General features: G+C 43.2%; 1 protein-coding gene across 1 annotated transcript; it reads right to left on the reverse strand.

Moving 5' to 3' along the window:
* Nucleotides 1–405: 405 nt before the first annotated feature.
* On the reverse strand, nucleotides 406–24,041 carry LOC144142505 (tenascin-like). Its single transcript, XM_077674062.1, has 12 exons — nucleotides 23,415–24,041; nucleotides 23,267–23,327; nucleotides 22,062–22,154; nucleotides 20,843–21,124; nucleotides 16,604–16,888; nucleotides 12,271–12,570; nucleotides 8,736–9,020; nucleotides 7,303–7,605; nucleotides 6,039–6,299; nucleotides 4,840–5,124; nucleotides 4,103–4,214; nucleotides 406–565 (listed from the first exon to the last, which is right to left on the reverse strand). The coding sequence occupies exons 1-12, from the start codon at nucleotides 23,487–23,489 to the stop codon at nucleotides 439–441; spliced, it is 2,469 nt and encodes an 822-aa protein (XP_077530188.1). The 5' UTR covers nucleotides 23,490–24,041; the 3' UTR covers nucleotides 406–438.
* Between the last annotated feature and the right edge of the window lie 274 nt (nucleotides 24,042–24,315).

The raw sequence follows: 24,315 nt of genomic DNA on the forward strand, positions 1-24,315 counted from the left end.
ACCCATGGTTGCGTAAAAAAGTGGTCAAAATTGTTCAAAAAACCCTTCCTTGGCATTCATAATAGCGTTAGCTTGTGGCTCAGTACCCAGAGAGAAAAGTAGAACAGTGCAGCGTCAGGAACGTAAGAGAGAAACCAGTGCGGAACTATTCACTTCTGGGTCATACTGTTTTCATAATCGCTATTCCATGATTCAGTGCTTGGACAGTTGCAACAGCGTGTTGCATAATGAATAGCTGGGAAATTGGCAACTCATTTAAAAGTTCCTTTTTTCAAAGTTAGAACGTATTTTATCATCAGCTTTATTTTCCTTTAGCCTGCGAACATAAAATAGTATAATAAATACAAATGAGCAACATGTACATAAATAAGGTACATAATTGACAACACGGCATTTAGCGCCAAACTAGCATCCCTTTGGCACGAATAATATTACACATCAGTCACCAGTGTAATAAGTGTCGTCTTCGTCAAATAGTGACCTGGGACACAGCCTGTGACGTAGCCTAATCGGTGGGGTAATCGTAATCAATTCGCTCTCTTGTTCTTCATCACTCGCTGCCATTCTGCACAAAAAACAAGACAAAGTCATCGAGCATTAAATATTTATGTCGCAAGACAGTGAAAGCCGGCTCAAAAAATGACTTCTCCAATCCCTACTATCCACCTGGTTGTGACCGCTGCAGGACCACGGCCTGTCTCATGAAGAGAGTTTCATACTAATATATACTGCAAGGAATGAAAATTTCCTTCTATCTGGATAAATTATTAAAACGCAAACAATTTATTATCGCTAGGATTTATTCTCACCCTCTTTAAATTGTCCCTTTATCTTCTCATTGCTTCAACACAACCTTGCCACTGTTATTGCTTTGTATTGAAAAAGTCTGCTCACCTTAGGTACACAAACACTATGTAGTCGCTTTGCATAGTAAAACGCTTTACGAAGACTTGAAATTGGTGTGACTACGGTGTTGAAGGTTCATAGCACGCGTCGTAATTGACGCTTATTTGGGTACGATAATGAGTGGTGACGAACTGAATCCAGTCGGCTCCATTTAGGCTCTTAATATAGTGCGGCATGGGTGTTCAGTAGATGACTTGTTAAGCCTGTGGCATTAAATACATACCTTCTCATACCTTCCCAGCTATAGGTTTCTGGGGGTGACAATTGACAGACCCCTCAACTGGGCACCTCATGTCCGCCATCTCAAGGAGAAGCTTACATATATCGCCCGCATATTCAGCATGCTCTCCAGAAACTCCGGCGGTTGCTCCGTTAACTCTCTCCTTCGGCTATACGAATCGCTCTGCGTTGGCCTCATACGCTACAGCATCGCTGTTTTGGTCCCTCTTTCTAAAGCAACTATCAAGGCTCTAGAGTCCATGCAAGCACAGATCTTGAGGACTTGCATAGCAGTTCTTAAAACTACCTCTACTGTTGGAACACTGACGTAATGCCGAAGTCTGTTACCCTTGGCTCTCGGCACGCCGGAGCTTCTACTCGTGCGACTGCATATTGTGGCCAGGCAATGTGACCACCCTTTAGCGCCAAGTTCGGTGTCTGAAGTGTGCGACTTCCTGCCGCAGCATTACCAGCGGCCAGCACATCAACTCTACTCACCCTGGGTGTTCCCGCCCATTAAAATATAGACCACGGAGCCCGGAATTACACGCAAGGAGCATATTCCACCTGCCGCTCTACGGTGTTTTGCTCTTGAATATATCTACAACACATACGGAGGTCATACACATCTGTACACTGACAGGTCGGTGTCATCCACATCATCTACTGTCGCAGTGTGGATACCTTCGTCCCACACTCTGCTCAGTGCCATGCTCAGCACACAAAACATCATCTACGGCTGCCGAACTTGCAGCTCTGCGGAAGGCCTTGGCTCACGTCATCGAGCAGCAGGCACGCGTGTGGGCCATCTTCGAGGACTTTCGGGCTGCAGTGCAACGTCTAGCGTCTTTCCCCAATTTGTGCTGGATGTACAACCTTTGCATCTTCAAACTCTGCAAGCGCATCATCAAATAGCACTTCAGTGGCTCCCTGCCCATTGCGGGATAACTGGAAATATGAAAGGGGACGTTGCAGCATCCACATCGCATTGCCAACGTGGATCAAAAATACCGGTGCCATTTTCTCGCAAAGGTGCTACAGCCCTTGCATCCAGTGTGGCATGGAGCATGCAGCGATCGCATTGGGCAGACACATCCCGTCATTACGCGCCCCTCTACTCTATCGACGCGCATTGTAATTTTAAGATGCCACCTGGACTATCCAAGCATGATGAAGCAGTTCTGCACCGCATGCGGTTGAACGTCACCTACACGCGGTCCTTGGAATTCTTCCAAACGTACTCCTCGTGCAACGAAAGCCTTGTTGGCGTACCTAAAAGACACAAGTCTTGATCAGACTTTGTAATTAGTGAGAATCATTTGTACTCCTCTTCATCATTATCATCATCATCGTCATCGCATTCTTCTGGCGTAGCAAGCCAGGCATCTTAGCTCGGCTGACATCGCCAGTTTTCATTAAAGATCGTTCTCTCTCTCTCTCTCTCTCTCTCTCTCTCTCTCTCTCTCTCTCTCTCTCTCTCTCTCTCTCTCTCTCTCTCTCTCATTTTCTCTGAATCTGTGCTGTGCCGATTTGCATTGTTTTTCAATGTGTTAGGCGTATTGTATTTGTGATTACCTCAGTTGCCATGTCCATACTTTTTTCCTGTTAGCTGCTTTTGGCATTCGATAATTCCTTGGCCTTTATTTACTCTACCTTTTTTATTCATATTTCTGTTCACAGTTTTGTCTTTAGTATTGTATTGAGCGCTGTTTTTTTATTTTTATGTTCTGTCTTCTAATCTTGTCTGCACAAGCTCCGATTTTCCCACCCTTCGACTGCATAAATTCCTATTTGGCCTAGCACGCACTGCCACTTGCAAGGCTGACCTCCCAGTTAACCTTAAAAAGTTACCCCTGTCTATCGCTCTCCTTACATTGGTGTGTGTTAAGGTGGAGGAGGCAAAGAGTGTGCGTACGCTACCGTTTAACCCGTTGTCTAAAAACCCTTTGACTGGAAATCTTGTACTGGCCCGTAAGTGTGTAAAACGTTTAGTGCGTGCTTCCGCCTCCCACAACTTAAAACACTGGTGGTTGCAACTCTTGGTACGTATGTAGGAATGAAATTATTATGCCTAGGTTGTCAAGAAAAAGGCCGCAGCAAATACAATAGAGGGAGTAGTTAAGCGTAAACCATCACGTTGTGAGGTATTTTGTCTCACGTTGATAATAGCGTACCTAAAAGCTCGTTAATTCGAACCGCAAGGGGAAGCCATCTCAGTTCGAATTTAGGAAAGGTCGAACCAATAAAGCGAACGATAACAACAGTACACTGAAATAGGAAAGCATTAAAGCAAATCAACACTTGATGTTTGAAAAATCCCGTGATTTCGGCAGACTTGTTCCCAAAGGCGACAATCAGCACTTTGTGCAATAACAAATGAATGTATCAGAAAGCCCCATCTTGGCCTTCGTGAAAACTGAAAAAGAGACCTGCAAATATCCATCCGGCCATGGCTTCTGACTGGACGCCGCACTATGCTTCGTCCTGGAGCTCCTCGCCGCCTTTGGCAGCGGGAGGTTCTGCGCTTCTCGACCTAAGATATGATGCCGCCATCTGTGAACGCATCACACACAAGCCACTAAAATGTCGCAAAGAATGCATCTTCCATACCGGATTCAGATTTCAGATTGGCTTTAATTTTGCCTTCTCAATTCTAGGCATCTTTGTGCGTAGGTACAGAGTGCGTTTCTTAGGAAGGGTGTTAGGTGCCAAGGCGCCGGCGTGGTGGTGCGTCGTTGGAAATACCCGTGCGGGAACCTACTCGGGTTCGAATTCACGGGCTTCTTTACATACATACACTTCTATGAAGACTTGGCAAGACCAAATCATAAGTTCGAATTAACGATCTTCAACTGTACTGCTCACTTTTGGTACCTACTTTTCAGGTCCAGAAATAACAGCGTGGTTAGATCGCTCGTGCTTGAAATACGTTGTGCAGAGGGGGAGCCAATTTTTCTGCCCAAATTACACGACTTACCTTTTTTTCACCCCAGACTTCTTGCAAACCATGACCAGCGCCAGAGTACTGAGCATTAACACGAAGGCCAGTGCTGCCGCAACTGGCACTATAATTGATGTCAAAACAGAGGCTGAAAAGAATAAAAGACAACGTAAAAAGAACATTTCAGTGGTAATTTCGGCGGTCATTACGCTTTTTTACTATTGTGTAGCTTACATTGCCACCCGTTTTGTAAGCATAATATATGTGAGCTGAGGGGCGCTTGCAGTCCATAGCACTAACTATAAAAGAGCCCATGTAAAGCAAGTTAAACTGCACAAATTTATTGTTGTTTTAATGATGAGATTGCTTACACCAAGGTGAGTAGACAATAACTTGGGCTCGTTAAGCAATAGGCCTTGGTGGAATGGTGTCACAGCCAGTGGGGTACCACAATAGAAAAAATCCGAAGGGTTTGCGATTTTTTACGCGAAAAACAACACTCTCAATCTTTCTTAAACTAATCAATATACAGAGAGCAATTAAATTGGATTTGAAAATTTTCTTACAATCAAAAACGTCAGAGCTGGCAACAACTTTTCTTTACACTAAATAATGATCGTTCAAACGCGCGAAGTAATAACAGAGCATAAAAAATTTGCACATTTTTACATCGTCTTCCTCTTTTATGCAGGCCATATATCTGGCGGAGCTTAAGGAAATATGGTTCGTACAAAATAATGCACACATATCAAAGACCTTCGTTAAGCACTCACAACCATTCGCAGTGGACGCTATGAGTGTCGCCTGTGGACCGCGTTGTTCTTCGTAGTAACCATAATTGAAGGCGTAGATAGACACGTTGTAGGCCGCTCCAGGAGTCAATTCTGTCACGTTGTAAGATAAGTTCTGGGTAGTTTCGCTGCGCGTCGTGTTGCTACCTAGCACGCTGACATTGTAGCCACTGATGGGACCATTGGGAAATTCGGGAACACCCCACGTCACGTAGATCCACGCCTGTCCCGCTGAGGCCACGCTAAGTCGAGTTGGTTGGGAAGGAGCTGAAATATGTGCAGTTTCGAATGTTGCTGACAATACTGTTGAACAAGGTTTTCTAGACTCTAGCGAAGCGATACACAATCCCTGTTTTTTTTTTCAAATTTGAGAGCTACCCTTCGGCTTTCTGACATCAATCCATCCTTCTGCCACCCCAGCGTATTCTTGACATGTTAGGCACTAGGCACAACACGACACAAAGATTTCCCTGAATTATACAGACGACACATTCCACTGCACCCGTCATACTTTTTAGACGACGAACCGATCTTTTCTAGTCAAGGCGTTCTTCAGTTTTTAGCTGAGGTAAAATTTATGCAGCTCTTGTCGTATCACATGTAATCATCCTGGCCCTATACACATACACAAGCCATCTCCATTGTCCTATGTTTTGCGTCACTTTTACTTATATTTACGGTCTCATCAACCATTAAATAACATCTTCTCTGGCGCTCTTTTCCCTTGTTGGCCTTGCGAAATTAAACACTAACCATCATCATCATTCTTGACATGTTGCTCATTCATTCACTTCACGGCTTAGCTTATCACAACAGTTCAACAAAATATCGTCTGAAAACGCATAAATGGATGGTCGTGCGTGTTGAGCAACCTTGAAAAATTTTATATCCGTTTGTGAGGTGAAGATCCTTAGCAAACCTTTTTTCAAGTGTAGGGGTACATAAGTGAAACGGTGTAGGCAAAATAAAGAATCTGCTGCTTCAAATATTTCGAGGAAAAGCTTTAACAGCAATGCCCACAGTACTCGCACTATTTGTTACAAATAAAAAGTAAAAATGTACGCGGGCATACCACACCATATTATCTTGGCTCCTTCAACGCACGTTGACATTTCAGTAATTATCTATCCCATTTAGTCCTTTTTTGTTTAATAGAAAGCACCCATTTTGAGGTTTCGTACCTGATGTATCTGTCGTAAAGGACGCCGTTCTTCCCCTGCCACACCAAGTGGTGTTTATGCAAGAGGAAACGTTGACAATATACTTTCTCCAAGGAAGCAGATGGTCCAGAGTGAGGTTTGTGTCCGTGGTGGAGATATTTAGTTCTTCTGCGGAAACGTTATAGGACGTAATATTGTACCTAGGATCTGTGGTTCTCTCCCAGGAAAGGAAAACCTGTTTATCTCTCACGTTGGAGACCACTGGATGTGGCGGGAAAGGTCCTACACAGAAAATGCACCATGGAAACACATCAAGCAGGGCGCTTCGTATGTGCTTGTTTAAATCACGCAATGGAGTGTTTCAGGTACCCAAATTAGTGTACAAATGAATGAACACCCAATAAAATCAAAACCCCTTTATTTATTTTAAGAGAAAGATGGTTAAAACACGAAGTTTTCTCCCATGCAACCTTTCAAAGTACAAAATTCTGACTGCTTCAACCGTGTCATCATGGCGCAATCGGCTTCATAACGCGAGGGCTTAGCTTCGGTTCCGACAACTGCCGGAGCTTTTTTTCTTGAGACGCTTAAGTTACCTTTGTGGTAACCCATAGTCTAAGTTGGCTTTCCTACTTTGTGTTTTTGTCGCAACGACGGACGGCACCAGGGATGCGAACAACGTCATTCGTGGGGCATAGATTGCTTCGCTTATCATCACCATCGTTTTGTGAAACTCCTTGCGTGAATTCGGCTTTCCTGCAGTGCCTTTTCCTGGAACGTTCGGGGCTTCAGTGAGGCATAAAAAGTTTCGCTTTAACACCTAATAGCTAGATGTCTGCAAACCAGTATTCAGAGAGCTGACTTGCAACCTCGTGGTACAAAGGTTTACATCGGTGGTGAAATGATGCCGACATATATACAAAAGCGCGAAAAAGCAAGTTGTGATTCACGATAATCGAACCAGATGAAGTGGTCTAAAATTCCGCTAGAAGAAGTGTCCACTCATTATTACTTTTGTATGAGCACTTAATTTATAGCCTGACGCATTACAATAACGAAGGTGGTACTGGTGACAAGAAATGGTACAAACAAACAACAAATTTTTATAGAAAATGCTATAGCCGGTACTCTTGACAGTGCATACAGGTTTGAAAGCAGCTTCTACAATGTACCTTATAAAACACTGTGTGCAACACATACATCGTCTGTACTACTTAAAACGAGTTTTTTCTGCGCTGTCGCACGTTTTTGGTCGAGCAAGATGATTTGAAGCATATATAATCACCTTCTCCCAGGGACTCAAAATTGATTGTCGTTTCAGGACCAAGCAAGGTTCTGTGCTCCGCTAGATTCAGATTGTAGGCTCTTATCTTGCCGCTGAAATAGGTGAACTCTTCCTTCAGGTCTACTGTCTGGGACTGTGCAGGGCCTCCTGCAAGGCAGCTCTGCGTCCTCTTTGTATCGTTGTTGTAGATTTCAATCAAGTATCCGTCGATAGGGCCGTTAGGGAACTCCGGCTTTGCCCAGTAGAATGTCGCATTGACGAAATTTTCGATACTGGGCTTGAAATTTCTCACTGCGGAGGGAGCTAGAAGTAAGTGTACAAAAAGAAAATGTTGGCATTGCGTCTACACTTCGTAAAAACAGCTGCTATTCCTACCACTTTTCAACGTTCTTTTGGAACTACATAACGTATAAGTACTGTTAAAACCCGATGTAACGAAGTCACCGGGAACCTCGATATATTTCGATCAATTGAGAACTCCGTAAAATAAAGACTTTCATTTTAGAAGCAGTTGATTCGGTAATTTCGCTGTCTAACGGGAGGACATCTCAGCAGCTACCAAGACATCGGAATTGCCGCGGCCGCGGCGCTCGCCTGCCCATAATTTGGCAATGCGCTAAAGGTCCGCGTTGAAAATATTAACACTAAAACACTAGGAGTTCTCTACGAAACGAATTTATATCCTGGCGAAAAGAAACCTGGGATTTTCGCCTGCATGCGCTTTGTTAGCATTGGATGTGCAGCCTTTTCGTAGAACTCAAGCGCGCTTAACTCGTACTCTGTTGCTCTGTCCCTTCGAGAAACCACGAGTAGTAGTCGTTGAAAAAATTTAACTTGGAAAATATGTTTGTGGGGGGTGGGGCGACAGGTTAGATAGCTTGGAGGGCACCTTAAAAACAAAACTAAATGCCTCGTTTTTTTTTCTGACTTGGAACCATAAACTTCGTTGCCTTCTGACGAAACCAATTGCAAATTGACCTTTTTTATACGTATCGGTTTCTCGGAATACTTCGTTAAATGGCACTGAAGCTATTTCGTTAGTTTGAGTTCATAAAAGCCTTGAGCCGTATGGGCACCTGTAGATAAATGCGAATTTGTTCGTTATATCGGGAAAACCGTAAGACCGGGTTTCGTAAGATCGAGTTTTGACTGTACTTCTCAACGGTTTCTTCGGAAGGTACAAGCGGCAGTTATAGCCGCATGCGCAATGTTTGTGACTATATGCTTTTACAGTACACCTTTGTACGGAATTGTTTGAAATGTCTTGTTATAACTATTAATGCAGTACATCGGCATGGCTTGGTTTCCAGTTAGGCATAACCTTTTGAACCAGGATATAGAGCACCATCCACAAAGAGTATAAATTGACGTCAAGCTTTAATTTTTTTCTAGGGCAGTGAAAAAACTAGGCAATATTTCTGTTGTTAACTTACCAGAGACTTGTGTGTGGTCATAGAGCACCCTTTTGACGCCGCAATATTCAGCGCAGTTTTGAAGAGACACTTCATAGTGACACCCTGGAGTAAGGCTTGTAATGTTGCAGATATACTGCTTCTCGTTGTCACTTTCACAGTCGACTTTTGGGAAATCTTGCTTTACAGCACTTTCGTTGAGATTCCTCACCTCAACCTTGGATCTGTTGGCATTCGCATTGATTGGCCAAACGTAGGTCAGAGTTGTGGTTGTTCGCTTGACGAGGGAGACGTTTTGAGGGGCAGCTTTTTTGTAGAGGAACAGGGAAGAACAACTTACAAATAGGAAAGAGGTAAATGGGTGGAACCACATCTTTGAGGAATTGCTTTACAAACAAACAATATTTACGCAATTGGTAGAAGTGCAATGCAACCAACGAAGTTTCATTAGTTATCGTTTACGTGCGCTCAGATTGAGTAGCGCCGCGTTCTCCTCCGGGCTGGAATAAAATGAGCGCATTCCGGTTAAACGTTTCGCAAGCAGTTCCCGCCATGTGCGCATGTAATTTGCCAGTTTTGTGAACTGCTTTTTGGATGTGTTCCTGATTTTACAATCTATACAATTTTAGATGCAACGCATCTCTTTAACTCGCCTTGTCCCGCGTCGTTGTCGTGGCGTAGTCCGCATCCCTACCTCATTCCCCTCGCCGCTGCAGCTGCGCGCTCCGCCGCTCTCACCGCAGCGTCATCTGTGCGTCAGCGCGGTCAGCGCGCAGCTTGCGCTCGGCTGCACTCGCTCCCGTCGCCGTGCCAGCTGTGCGTTAGCGCGCAGCTTGCGCTCGGTTAAAAATTTACACCATCTTCCCGCGAGGGGAACAGTGGGGGTAGATGCGACGCATCGGGGGTGAACATGTTGCGTAAATAGGATACACAACAACAGCAATCCACACGGTGACATCGCTAACATAAAGGAAACGCAACGGCAACCCCCGATGCGTCGCATCTACCCCATGGTTCCCCTCGCGGGAAGATGGTGTAAATTTTTTCCTAAGTTTTCCCAAAACTGCTTTCCTTTCACTATTCCCAATGGTCAATATGCTCATCACGTGTATGCTACTTCCGGGTTAGAGAAATATGGTTGTATACTTTTTAATTATGCTGGGGCAGTAACATTGCACTTCGTGTGAACATCAAGCAAAAAAATGGCAGCATCTCCACTTCGTGGATGGCGGCGAGGATGCGGAGTACGGGGGCTCGAAGTGACATCAAAGTTGCGCCCAGAGTGACATCGGATTTGCGCCCCGACAGCCATTCTATTTGAGCCGTGAGTTATACCTTGATTATTCCCTGAATGGAACTGCAACTCAGGGCTCAAATCGAACTTCGCTTGATCTTCGCTTGATGGTGGAGTGCACACGGATGGGCGCGGACGGACATTGGGAGGTCCTAAGGTACTCCGCACCGTTACAGGCAAGGGAGTAAGCCCTCGTAACCCAATGGGTACGACGACTGACACTAACTCTGCCTGGTCTACCAGACACAGGCTCGAATCCTGCCGGTGCATGTGTGATTTTTTGTGATTGTAAACGGTATGCGCACGGACGCGGATGGACATTGTGCGGCCCTAAGGTGCTCCGATTATAAAAATCCCGCCTTTTTCAATAGCTAACGACAAGCATGATGGCGGCTCACTATTTGTAGCACACATACATAACTTCGTTCTGCGCTAATTTATTGTGCTTCGCGTGTGCTTTGTTTCAAGAGCTATAAAACACTCAAGAAAGGAGACCACGTAGAGCTGCATCCCGATAAACGAAGGCCGAAACAACTTTTCCACTTATCAGAAGTTCATTGTCTTTTTAAAATGTACTTGAAGTTTTAGATGCAGTCTCGAAAGCTCATTCAGCGTCCTTCTATCTAATAAAAATGGTCCCAAGAAGCGACTGAAGACATACGCTGCCTAAAATCTCCATTTTTACTAATTCCCGTACCCAAATGTGAATGAAATGCCACAGACAATCATTAACGGCTGAAAATAGGTAAATATCTGTATCAGCCTTCTCTTTATTTAATAAGTCACTCTTGGCCGCAACGTTGCATCCAAAAATTTCTGAATCATTTTGTTCGAGAAACATCCAGAATGTTTCCGGTGCGGATGCTTTTTTTAGCGCTCACAGATTGCTGAGCTATTGTGTTTATTCAAAGTGACACTGTATTCGCTCTCGGTTCCCGCTATATCTTTGAATAACGTAAATACATGTTCAAACAACTGCAATACGATTGCTCTGTTGAAGTGATTTGCGTTGACGGCAAGCCTACTCTATATAAAAAAGGGAAAGTACAATTTGCAATCTTCCGCGGATCTCTAACAAGGACTTTTATAACTGCATGGGACGCCATACTGAACTGACAGTTTTAAACCAATCGCAGTTACCATTTCGTCATGTACTGCACCTTTTTGTCATCCAGGTGTTTTTACATCATTATGTACACCTTTCAAGCTTATGCATCAAGCCTTTTTATCGCCGACTTGACTTGGTAATCACCAGCGACAACACTACTTTCGAAGGCCTATTCATCTTACCCACACAAAAACGGGAAGTTTTTCCCGAGCATATAGAATGGATGTCTAAATCTTTCCAATTGACCAGCAGTTCATGGGTTGTTTAACTTGGCATTTTTAAATGTTTAGAATGCATTGTGTGAACAGAGGTGCGGTTCTGTTCGATCCTTATTCCATTAGACAAAAGCGTACAAGTTTACTTCATGTTGAGGTTCTTCCCAAGGAGCGTAAAGGTTGTATTCACTACTATAACGTTTTTTTAGTTTAGCCAGCAAGCAAGTATACTTCATTAGCCGTCTTCCCAACAAGTGTAATGTTTGTATTCCCCACTGTCACTTTTTTAGTTGAGCCTTTATCTCGAAAGATACCTACTAAGAGACAAACAAAATGTGGTACAATATTTATCCATGACCCGCCACCAGAGGAAATAAATTATAATTTTAGAAACACCATGCCACTCTGGCGCTTCGTACCAAATAGGGTAGGCATATATTTCATACTGGACCAGTCTTTCTATTTTCTTCTAACGACCGCCTCTTGCGAACATCTCTCACATGACGTTATTCCGGGGCCACACACTTTCTGCAACTCGCCGTCGATTTTAGTTGAGCAACTCCCCTCCAATACTTCGTTGACACTCAAAATTTGAGGTAAAATCACGGACCTTTCTTCCGCGCAAGCTTGACCTGTTTTACTGTAGCTTTAGTAGTCTCGCAAACCATCAAAAACCGGTAAGTTTTATACTCTCCGACCTTTAGGTTGTGTATTTGTTGTGAAATTTACAGGCTTTTACTTTGGTTGTTGAATTCATATAAAAACAAAAGAGCTGGTAGTAATTTTCAGTTCATTCGCCAATTTAAAAAATGCGTTGTTTTCAGAAATCAGCGTCAGTACGAATCAAGTAACTTTAACATTGGTTTCTCTGGTTTTCGCATTGTATTAAAATATTCGAGCAGGTTTGTTTCAAACACTTTGCAGCCACGTGAAACATACCTATGCCATCAGTTGTGATGGAAAAACGGGTGGTGGTTCCATTGTTGCGTTTGCCCTTCGTCTTTGCAAACGCCCAAACTTCACAATGAAATGTTGAGAGTTGTCTTTCGAGATTGAACGTTACGTTGACCTGAGGTTCCCGTTTCCGGAGTTCCAGCTGCTTGATTTCAGGAGGATGATCACTGGCACAAAGCAGCACGAAGCCGTCAATCGTCACGCTGGCCTTGGGCGCGTTCCAGCTTGCTGCCAAGACCGTCACGTTTTCGATATTGTACTTCAAGTTCTCTACGGGAGCAGGATCTGCAAAAACGATGTGTTCATTTTTCTTTATATATAGGCCGCGCTGAGATGCAAATTTATTGCTCCATTTGTGGAGAGGTGATCGGAGGAAAAAATGTCCTCCGGTCAACTTTTCCCACTCCGTCCTATTCTCGGCCAATCATCGCACGGCGATCTTTCCATGCAGTGCAGTGAGTGCAGTTCGTAGTGATCTTTACCAGATGGTGCGGTTTTCTTACTGCCGAGAGACGCAAGTAACGCAATGGTAACCGAAGTAACGCAATAAGGATTTATGAATATTGGAAATTACACGTAATGTGGGAAACAGTGTAACGGTGAAGTATGCAGGAATTTTATACTAAGGATGGCCCATAATACATGTCATGTTTCACGGTGGCACTGCAAAACGAGACGTAATATAAGAATTTTCTCCCACGCTACTAAAAATACCTTCCAAGATTTTTAAAACTCAGAATAATTGGAATCACCTGATAATCGAAGAATTTACGAACTAGTCATTGGCTTCGTTTGACACTTGAAGTGCGTTGCTTTCAAATTTCTCGATTGCCTTAATTTCTTATAGTCAGATTTGCTGCTGATTTGCGCAGTCATGATCATTTTGTTTCTTTACTTGCCCATCTTGAAATCATGAGCAATTGTATCATTGTATATTTAGCAAACATTTTTTGTCTTATATCACTTCCACTGGGGTCATACCTATTGTAGCAAATGTCAAACTGTACCCTCGGAGAAAATTTAGAGATTTTTGTTGTGATTACCCAGTAAAGGATTAAGACACATTTTATAAATTGAAGTTGTGTGGCAATAAATTATAAGCAAAATAACTATAATGCAACGGTGGTGATATTTTGCGCGCCTAATGCAGGCTTCAAGATAGCGTAGTCAAGGAAGAAATAAAAACCAAAATGAATAAACAAAGACTAACAGTTGTTTCGATTATATTTGAAGAAGTGATTATTATTCTAGTATAAAAGGAATACGCTCTCTGCAACAACGAGACATGACACTCATGTCTAGTGATAACATTTATTTCGTAATACAGAATGAGCAAACAAACCGACGATTACCTTTCCCCGAGCATCTGTGCTCATATTCTAGATACCGTATGTAACTTTATTGGCCCATAATGTCGGTCTTCCCTTAGAAAGCAGCGGCAACATTTATTGCCTGGATTTGATCATGCGGGAGTTACCCTGTGTTGCTTTGTCCCTACAGCTAATCTAGTTTAACTTTAAACTTCATTTGTACGGTAGCAAGTATTTACTCATACACATGGCTATGCTAGCGGACAGTCGTTAAAAAGTACCAGCGGCACAAATGTTTTTGTTTGCGGAAGTGACCGGTTGAAATTAGAAATAGATGCAATTATTTGGCTTGGGGAACTGTGTGACTAGGTTTCGACGGATGAATTGCAGCTACACATAAAAAAAACTAAATACATTGGACTGAGAGCTCTAAATACACCCCGGGCCGACAAATTTTAACTTTGCTTTCATAACAACAACATACAATCAACTAGTGCTATTAAAATATTTATGAGTGTTTTTAACAAATATTTCTTCTGGGAAGGTTATATTGATCATATTAAACCAATATTGTCATGGATATTAGGGGCACTGTGGCAGGTTAGAAGCCGAATTCCTGCAAGGGGTAGAACTAGTATATGAAATTAAGTCATGATGAATGACTCACTGATGAGCCATGACTGAGGAGCCATGATTCAGTATCATTTGCAGTATTGTCTTCTAATCTGGGGCACTACAGCAAATTCCAATTTACGGGCGCTGTTTCAACTACAACAAAGATCTGTTAAGAGTATAAAAGAACCTAACATACACGAATAGCGTTTCAGATTGTTACGTCAAATATGGTCTGATCGATGCAAATCAGCTTCAAAAGCGCAAGCTAGCGATGTACAGGTACCGTTAAAAGTAATTGGAACATGTCCTCGTAAATTTACAGAAATTTCTTCTTCCAGAAACTGCCTGGCTGCATTGGTGGGCTTTTAAATGAGTCCTGCCTAATAGAAAAAGCTTCCTGTAAATGGGCAATGACTGTCATAAAGCCAGTGAGACAAATATTTAGTGATATTCAGGAATACTTGCTCCAGTTATTTATGACGGCACCTGTACGTGGATTCACGGATAAAGGAAAGTAGGGAACACTTTGAACGAGCATATCTGACATAAAATCGGTTTTTCGAATTTAGAACGAGTTTCAATTACTGCTTCCAAAGTCTACAACACGGAATTACTAGCCTCTTAAATAAATACAAAGCCTCACTGAACACAATGATCGGTGCCTATCTCCTATTTGTCACAAGAAAGCATTGACTTCGATTGTGTTTTCTATCTGTTTCTGGACTGCAGCGTAATCGTGTTTTTGTACTGCATATCCGTTTTTACAATACTCAGTACCTGCACATACGATGTGTGCGTCTCTTTTTTGTGTGCTGCCATTGTAATTATGTTTCTTCTGCTTCCCTGATATGCAGCCTGCATAGTGTCAGGGACCCAGTCAGGTGCAGTCTGGCACTTTTTCTCCATGGTCCTTTGGTTTTCTGCACACGGTGAACTGAGAATGTTAACAAAGAAAACCAAAATGGAGTGAGTGAGTGAGTGAGTGAGTGAGTGAGTGAGTGAGTCAGTGTGTGATTGAGTGAGTGAGTGAGTGAGTGAGTGAGTGAGTGAGTGAGTGAGTGAGTGAGTGAGTGAGTGAGTGAGTGAGTGAGTGAGTGAGTGAGTGAGTGAGTGAGTGAGTGAGTGAGTGAGTGACCATGTGGTCAGTGCAGTTTCTGAAAATATATGTTTTTTAATTCTTCGCCAATGCCGGTTTTCCGTTCCGCTAGTGCCTGCGACACTTGTGTTCCCTGGACTACAGCATACTTTCCATATATACCTAGCAATGCACTGATGGGCCTACACATGCGCACAGCTCCTGGTCTATACGTACACTGTCACATAAGCGTGTAAATTTCACCTATTGTTTTTTTTCCTCAACACCAGGTAACCCTCCATCCGTGTCCAGCAACGGCATGACATATTGCTCTTCGTTCCGTTTCGAAGCAGGTTCTGCATTTGAGAGAGTTTTTCACGTCGTCCATCTTCGAATTACAAACGTTGTGTTTAAAATCCTATGCGCTGTTTTAATAACAGGCCACCAGCGGCGAGGGAAGTCGGGATATTCAGTCTGGATTGAATTCGCAGTATTTGCGTGCACGTTTTACTCTTACACGTAGCTTCAGTGTGCTTCCCACCGCGCGCAAAATTTGTTTTGGCCGTTTGCGGGCACAAACTGAGCGGACCGTTGATTTGGCGCCATCGTTCGATGCTAAGAAAAAGCAACAGTGGTTGAGGTTTCACCTTAAAACCGCTAGAGGGCGCTAGTCGTGCCTCGGTAGTGAATATTGAATGGTTGGCGGCCAGGTCACCGCAAAATTCAAGCCGTTTGACCTCTTATGGCCACTCTGGGGTTTGTGCAAGCCAAGCATAGTGCGCAGTCGGTCTGCTCAGAGGTTGTACGATACACAGTGACAAGAGAACAAAGATTTCGCGCGACCAGACGCGCCAGCCGAATCACGTGTCGTGGTTAGCAGAGTAATTCTTATATTCCCCATTTCGAACAGCTCCTTTAGAAACGCATCCCAGCGTTGTTTCTTCTAAACAAGAATGACTTGAGATATTGAGGACCTTTGCTTTGGAGACAGACCAATTCATGGAGTGTGTTCTTAGATTTTAGCTAATTAGTACTCAGATTTAGTAAGGTGCGTATGCTTTCAACAAGTGAAATACTGGAAGTGTTCCAAGGAGTGGAGGGTATAAATTAAAAGTCACCAAGAGAAACCTAACGAAGAAAGTTACAATGAACAACTACCTGCCAGTTCCTGCGTACACAAAAGAATTTCGCCATTCTTGTTTGTGATGCGTTGAAGCCAAATAAAAGATATCTTATTAGCAATACATGTTCCTAGCATTGAATATTTTGGTCTGTGATTAAACAAAATATGCACGAAGTGAGTAAAACCACTACGAACGTGAGGAATATGTGGTGGCCTCTTCATCGATCTCTGGACCAACACACGTCCTGTTTCCCAAGGTGACCTGCCCACGGCTTTTAGCGTTGTACGTTGTAGCGGGAAGGAGACCCGAGAAAAACGCTTCGTGAAGACTCCCCGATACGTTGTAATGCTGGCAATGCTCTGTTGAGTGGTTGAGTCTGCACACGGCGAAATGTATCTGGTGGGTCCAGTTCAGTTTCCATGTTGCCTTGAGTTCTTCCGGGCTGATGCCGTTTAACGATAAACCGGCCAACAGAGGAACTGAAATGAAAAGCACTTGCTTCAGATAAAAAAAAAGCCAATTCGCAGGGTAAATAGTTCTACGGCCGAAACGGTTGCCGCCGCTGTCTGTTTTTAAGCAAAGCTAACTTATTACTCCAGGTAAAACACCGTTTTTTTCTTGGTGCCCAAGGGATTGGCTGCGTGCTCGCGCTTGCGGTGTTGTTTTATTTTTACATTTCTCTGTATTTCACTGCAGAATATTTATTCTTTTGCGAAAGAGCTCATTTTGGGGTGCGGTATTTTTCTCTGCGTTTTTCGCGTCGTCGTGTTTTGCGTGTTGAAATGTGACTTCCGGTATGTGTACTTTTTTCTTTTGCTTGTTTTATTTTGGTGCACAGATGAAACTTGAAGTCTGTGAGCAATTTTTTCCTGTACAATCAATTTTTTTGCGCATGCTGCTATATGTCTGAATATATTGGCTGTATGTTATTGTTAAAGGGGCGCAGTCCTTGTCAACCCTAGTGGCTTTTTGTCTGTGTTCCCTTGAGTGTCATTTAAATACTGGAAATAAAAATGGTTTGATTTAAACGCCTTACTGAACGTAACCTTCAAGCTCATTTAAGTTGAAACCAGCACATCGTGGGGTTCCGCAGGGAAAGCGCATATTCCCTCGTTCATTACAAGGGGGATAGGACGAGAGTACCCTCTAAGCTACACTGCAACACTAAAAAACGATCAATCAGAGTGACTAAATGTGCGAATTTCGCGAATGCGAGACCAACGATATGATAAGACTATGCGCTGTGATAACAGAACAAGCAGTGCAAGCAGTGCATGCAGAGCAGTGCATGCAAGCAGTACATGAGAAGCAGTGCAGCTTAGATTTTTTTGTTTAATTGCAGGCTTGCTAACGTCACTCGTCAAGTTCGGGCGTTTGATCACGCTGATCGGTCGTTCTGGGGGATTATGGTGAACATAGACGCAGGGAATTTTGTTATGTAAGTGCGGGTTCGTTCTGAAAAAAAAATGATATAATGAGGTGCCTAGTGCGTTGTGGGGTTCCGCTCTGAAAGCTTTAAAGGTACCCTGTAACACTTTCGGTAAGCGCTTTCACTCTTTCCTTCGCGTCTGGAACCACTGCGAAGGCTATAGTTATCGCCATCGCGGAGCGGCACTGCGTGATGTGCTCGTCGCAGCAGATACGCCATTCATTTCTGCTTTGGTTTTGTGGATTTTGTCTAAAGTTGCTATCGGAAAGCGTACATTGCTGCAACTGAAGGAAAACTGGCCAACAGCCGCCACATGGCCTTAGTGACGTAATTCGAGCCGTCGAAGGACGTCAAGACCGGGAAAGAAAGAAAAATCTTTTAAGCGAATTTACACGTTATCTAACGGGCATACAGGAGTAAGTTTTGGGTGAGGTACTTCGCGATCCCTAATCTAAGTTCTGGGTGTGTTGGGTGACTCTGTTCTGCAAGCATTTGAGATTTCAAAAAAAGTTGGAAGAAGTGTTTCAGGATCTCTTTAATGTTTGGTTCGCTCCAGGGGGAAATGTGCAGAGCTGGGGATAGGGACCAAAATTATGGGCACGTGCCATGAAAAACTGATACGAGGAGGCGGTGGCGCTATCCACGTACACTGCGGCGTCGCGCCTACTGTGGTACTAGGCCGTGGAACATCTGTGTTTTGTATTTTGGTGCAATTGTGCGCACGTCAGTGGGCGCTATCGGCGAGAATACCGAAACATTGCTCAACACACTTAGTTTTAGAGAGTTCAACCACGACAAATGTATGCCCTAGTTCTGTGTCACGTGTTTTCGTGGGCTATAGGGTTCGCTGGTCATACAGTTTCCCAGCGTGCAATGGATAAGGAGGTATTTAAATAAAAGAACAGAGCTTCGTTATGGTGCACGAATAACGTTTATTCCCAGGAGCGAGGAGTCACTGCGAATTAAACATTGGCAAAGTTTTTCAAGTTATAATAATAAATAGCCACCGAAGCGTTGAAGGCTTTAAAACGCTGATAATTCTTTTTGGTGACGTTCTGTAATTTTGCGAAACCCAGAAGGTGATCGCAATCTTGAAACTTCCGGGAGATTTAGTAGAGTCAGGGAATAATACCTATAATCTTGTTGCATAATTGAAAAATATTACCAGGGACCGTTATTCAAAGTTCTTGCAGAGTTAAAAAGAGCTGGTACGAACGGTCTAGGCCGGCGCACACGCAAGTTCCATTTCACCACGAGGTGCCTCACCTGACAAATTGGCCATTCCACCTGCGAAAGTGCAATCATCTGGCGTTTAACTGGTTCCTTTCCCCCTTTGTATAACGATCTGGCTTTTCCTTATTTCGTTCAGCTCGCGAGCTTTAAATCTTTCTAGGTGAAAGTTTCCTTTCAATGGCAATGAAGTGCCCCGTGGTCTGTAAGTATTTCGCTGTGATTGGCAAAGGCTAATTTGATGGCGAAATTAAAATTTTCTGCGCTCTGTCAGGAATGTGTGTACTTTACAATGAAGAAAATATTTCCGAATATATTGCTTGTTTACGTGTTAGATTGCACTTCTTCCGCACTTTTTCATCAACCATCGTTTTTGACGGTGGGCCAGCCAAGGAAGGAAGTGTTGTTGGCTTCTAATCGAGCTTGCCGCATGATATTTCAAAAGGTACACAAACAATTGCGTTGTTCAACTACATCTTACATTTACCAGCAACCAGGAGTGGCTTCTTTAGCGACTTGTAAGTTGCAAGTAACTATATATTTAAATTTGGTAGCCATACAGGCGTAAAAAGCTGGTGCGTGTGAGGTAGAAGGAATGCTGCAAACAATGCTGTTAAGCCGACAATTCCCTAAGAGCGCCTATAAAATAGTACAAACCGTAGTGCAAAAATAGCGCCGTTCGTTCACGCTAAAATACGCGTTTCGGTGAGTAATTATTGTCAACCTGGGGTTTGTTCGGGGTGAGAGCCGGCTGTCTCCAACTTTGCGGCAACTTTGCATGAATTCAGATGCTTGAAACGTGTCCTAATGACCCAACAATTTCTTGTGTCCTTTCATGAACCAGAATTCATTGATTTATTGAAGCTTAAAAACGGCCTCCGGAAGCCATGTGTAAGCCTGCCCCAAACAATTATTGCTAAGGAAGCTATACGGATATGTGTGCTCTTTTCATTCGTAACCGTAGTGCACAATTTTAGTTAATAATTCATACGGTATAAACCTACAGCTGCTATATGCAGGTGTGTTAAAATAATTTTTTCGTAACAGTTAAACATTGAATACCTTGTATTTACAGGACAATGCCTCGAAGTACGAACAGCGGCAGTACAAAAACAAAATTGTGTTACAAGTATTTATGTTCCATGATGTTCCCTCACCGCGGTGACACAGGGGCTAAGCTATTGTGATGCTGAGCGCGAGGACTTGGGTTCGATCGTTGCCTCTGTGGCTGCTTTTCTGAAGGAAGCGAAACGCAATAACGCCCGTGTGTCGACGTTTAGGCGCACGTTGAAAACATCCACTTAGTCAAAATGAATGCGGAGACCCCACCAGGGCGTGCTTCATTGCCCTGGTGTAGCTTCGGCGCATTGAACCCCTAAAAGTTGAGTCGGCTTCTGGGGTATGGTTTTGGAGCCAATTATTCATAACTTCGAAAGGGTTAGCTGAGTGAAAAAATATCGAAACAAGAACTGGTGAAGTGTGATTTACCCGTTGTGCACCAGATAGTGCAAAGGAAGGAAGGACAGGCTAGAATAAATCTATTTAAATCAAAACCTTATAAATACATTTTGTACTGTATACGTATTTTACGTGGGAAACTGTTTTATTTGAACACAGCAGCTCATATTTCGTATGCAAGCAAGGGAATGGTGCACAAGGTTCATGTTTTTCGTTTCCGGGATACCTTTACTATATAAGCCTAAAAAATTCCCTTGGATAAAAAATAAATTACTGGAATGATTCCGGAGGCAGAAGGAAAATACAAAGCACTTACCCTCTGGGAAAGCCGTGGCATTTGCTGTGACCGCTGGACTTTCTACTGCGACGCCTGAAATTCTCCCTACTGCGTAAATGGTTAGCTCGTATTCCACTTCCAGCAGACCGACGGGGAACATCTGTTGCCGGATGTTCTTCTTCACAAGGCTTGTGTTGCATGCCTTGGAGTCCATCCGGCAAAGCGTGAGATTGAATCCCGTCACCGCCTTGTCTGAATAGGTCCAGATTGCTTTCAGGCTACCTTCACAGAGTGCTGTGAGGCTCACGTTGGCAGGAGGCGCTAAGCATTGGAAATAAGTGGACAGTATAAGACATCACGCCATGTGCTTGCAGTTAACGGCGATTTAGCGATTTTGCATGCAGCTGGTAGTGTGACACCGATATTCGGTGTTCGTGTCAATGGCTGTGTGTTAGAAAAAAAATGCTATCGATCCAGCCAGGCTGTTCGCTTTGAGTCTGGCTTTCTTTGGTGTGCCTTCTTTGTGAATGTTAAATATTGCAAATGCTTGCAGAGTGTACTGACAGAAATTCTGCTGATTGGAGTAAAAAAATGTAGGTAAATTTAAAGAACAAAAAAATTAGATGTGTCGCAGTTTTACAATAAGTAAAAGAGTATGCCGAACTATTTTTTTATGTCTTCATGCAGGGCATGCGTTTATATAATTGCGACATGCACTAACCAGCAGCCGCTAATAAGACGAGGTAAACGAAACGGACATCTTTAGTTACTGATACTCTAAGATTGATGCAAACACTTACAAGACACTTGTCAACGTAGTGGGCATATCGCTCTCCAATTTAGGAAATAGGAAATTGAGGAAGTTTACATTATGAAATTTGACAAAATGCGCAATGTATTGGACAAAACATCTAGCTGGCTGCTCCGTCTAAAAACGTGACCAAACTGTATTCTCTAACGTTATATCAAAAGCTTCTTTAAGAGTTGGGCAAGGTGGTTTGCCTTTGATACCAAGCACACTGCATGATGAACGGGACGTGAGAATTGGGAGAACACAACGTACTAATAGGGATTAATTCAGCAATCACCACCCTTGTCTTGACAAGTTCGTAAGAATAAAGAAATGCTAGTGCAGCATGAGCATCAGAGTTAAAAAACAAGAACCGATAAAGCCCTGAATTTAAATTTCTTCACCCGAAAAGGTGTTCACTGTTTGCTTTAACGACAGTTTCGTTAACCATAATATAAAGATACTCACGTAGAACGTAGGCTGATGACTCGAACAATGTAGGAGCTTCGTTCAATGCCTCCCCCTTCGGTTGCGTAACTTCTGGAGGGGGTGGCTGTTTTTCTGCGAAACGGTAAAAACTATTAGCGGGCACGACCATGCATCTCGAAGAATTTCAGGAAAATTATAATGCTTCTCAGTTCCCCTCCGAGACATGCCTCTGAAGCCAGCTGTGTATGTTTTGCAAACCGACAACTTTACAAGGTTTGTACTCATGAGCCCCACGGCAACGACATCATCCCATTGGGTGACCACATCCAGCTGAAGTTTAAGCTTCCACCTCCTAACCGAGCGAAGTGAAAGATGCTGAATTTCACCAACAAGTACTATATAAAGGGTCTTGGAGGATGGAGCTCATCGGGAATAGAAATTAAAATGTACGCTCGCGTTAATAATGGAAACTCTATTCTCGTTCCATACAAGATATTTGGATTATAGAGAAGCCGAAAACCCTATACATTTGTGCAGCAAGGTATGGTAGTACAAATACGTTCTATTGAACTTTTCATGTCAATAGTTCCCGAGTAAACGCGGGTGGATTAAGAATCTCTGCTCGGCAAATAACCCCAAGAAGCTCCCACGTAAACAGGAAACTATTTACACCAAAATATCCATGCAGTAGTAACAACAAACGCCTTGCAGAAACCAGTCAGGATCGTACTAGGAAATGTGCGTTCTGTAAACGGGGTAATGGATGCAGCCATTCCGTTATGGTTAATGTTTCTAGAGGATGACGTCTTTTAGGACAGAAACATATATATTGTGCGTGTGTGGTGTGTGAATTTTTGTGAGTGTGTTTCCTTTCAGCGAAGAGGCCCTATACGATATTCTTTCCTAACGGACCAACTCTACCGGTAGAATTTCTAGCCCACACAGGATGGCAGTTACTACAGGACTTATAGAAAGCCGACACACACGTCAATCGAAAGAATCACGTGAAAAGGCTTTTCGTAAAAATATACCCCACGACTAATATCGGCAAAAAAACTGAACCTGTAGCCCGGAAGGATTATCTGATTTTAATTTGACATCCCAATCAATATGGCTCCTATGTAAACTTGTTTGGTAACATGCCGAGAGGCCATTCTGTTACATATAGTGTAGATCGTTTTACTTCGGGTGCTACTGCAGTTACTAGGAAATGAGGTAGCCATCAGTAGAACAAATCAACTCACCGTTATATAATAGGCCGTCCTCGTAGAAATCTACGCTGCTTGTCTGATGTTCAGCTAAAGCCTAATAGGAGAAAAAACCTTCTTGACCACAAAAGTTTCCTTATAGTTCCACACACTTACAAATGAGCACCAAATCGACTTCACTTACCTCTTCTCCAAAACCATTCCCATGCATGCACAAAAAAACCAGTAGCACGGCCATCGTTGCTTCGGCACTGTTCATAGTGGCTTTGTTTTCATGCCCGAACTGCCAACGTGCTTTCGACAGTGAGCTCTGTGCTTCTATGGCATAAAAACGTCACCTACAGCGGAACGGCACTGATAGTCTTCTTTGTTGCGAATCGCCGCCCAAGAGATAGGGCCTGATAAACACAGATGCGTCAAGTGCGACCCACCGGGCAGTCGTTCGATTTCAAAGCAACTACCGGCTGAACGGTCGAGGTGTTACAGGTACATAGATTGCGACTACTCCTTCTTTTTCAAGGATATTCCTTTATGAGGACATTTCAATCCGCTTAACAGAACAATTTAGGGTAATTGGTTTTTCTAAAAAATGGTAGTAATACGGACCTTTTGACCGGTGAATACATGTTCATACACACATGCACACAGCTAGAAAAACGATCCAACACACACACAGACACACACATACTCGAATCTGCTCCTTATCGTCACGTTAGACGTTAGAAACGAATTTTGTGACGCACAGTCAATGAAAAACGAAACGCGACGACGAAAATATGAACCAGAACGCACAAATTGCGCAATTTCTTTCCGTTCAAATTAAATTCACGCGTGGCATAATTGAAGTAACAAAGGTTCAAAGCTGGCCTTTTCCAGCATACAAATAGCGTGGCATTATTGGACCTCAACGAGCAGTAATGGGCGATTTTGCGTGTTTTGGTTCGTGTTTTTGTGTTCGCATTTCTTTTTTCCATGACTGCACATGCTGCCGGCTTTGGTTTCAGCAGGAGACATGTTGCACGACGTGCTAAAAACAACATTATGTCAAATTACTTCAATGGTAAAAAAAGGTATAAAATGAATAT

This window comes from Haemaphysalis longicornis, unplaced genomic scaffold (genome assembly GCF_048455015.1).
Source record: "Haemaphysalis longicornis isolate Haplotype H1 unplaced genomic scaffold, Haemaphysalis longicornis Haplotype H1 scaffold_6, whole genome shotgun sequence".
In the NCBI taxonomy this organism is placed as follows: Eukaryota; Metazoa; Arthropoda; class Arachnida; order Ixodida; family Ixodidae; genus Haemaphysalis; species Haemaphysalis longicornis.

Coding starts and splice junctions, on each gene's coding strand:
- LOC144142505 (XM_077674062.1), bottom strand. CDS start 23,489: ATGAACAGTGCCGAAGCAACGATGGCCGTGCTACTGGTTTTTTTGTGC. Junction 22,155..23,266: donor GGACGGCCTATTATATAACG/GTGAGTTGATTT, acceptor ACCGTTTCGCAG/AAAAACAGCCACCCCCTCCA. Junction 16,889..20,842: donor TGCCACGGCTTTCCCAGAGG/GTAAGTGCTTTG, acceptor TTTTCATTTCAG/TTCCTCTGTTGGCCGGTTTA.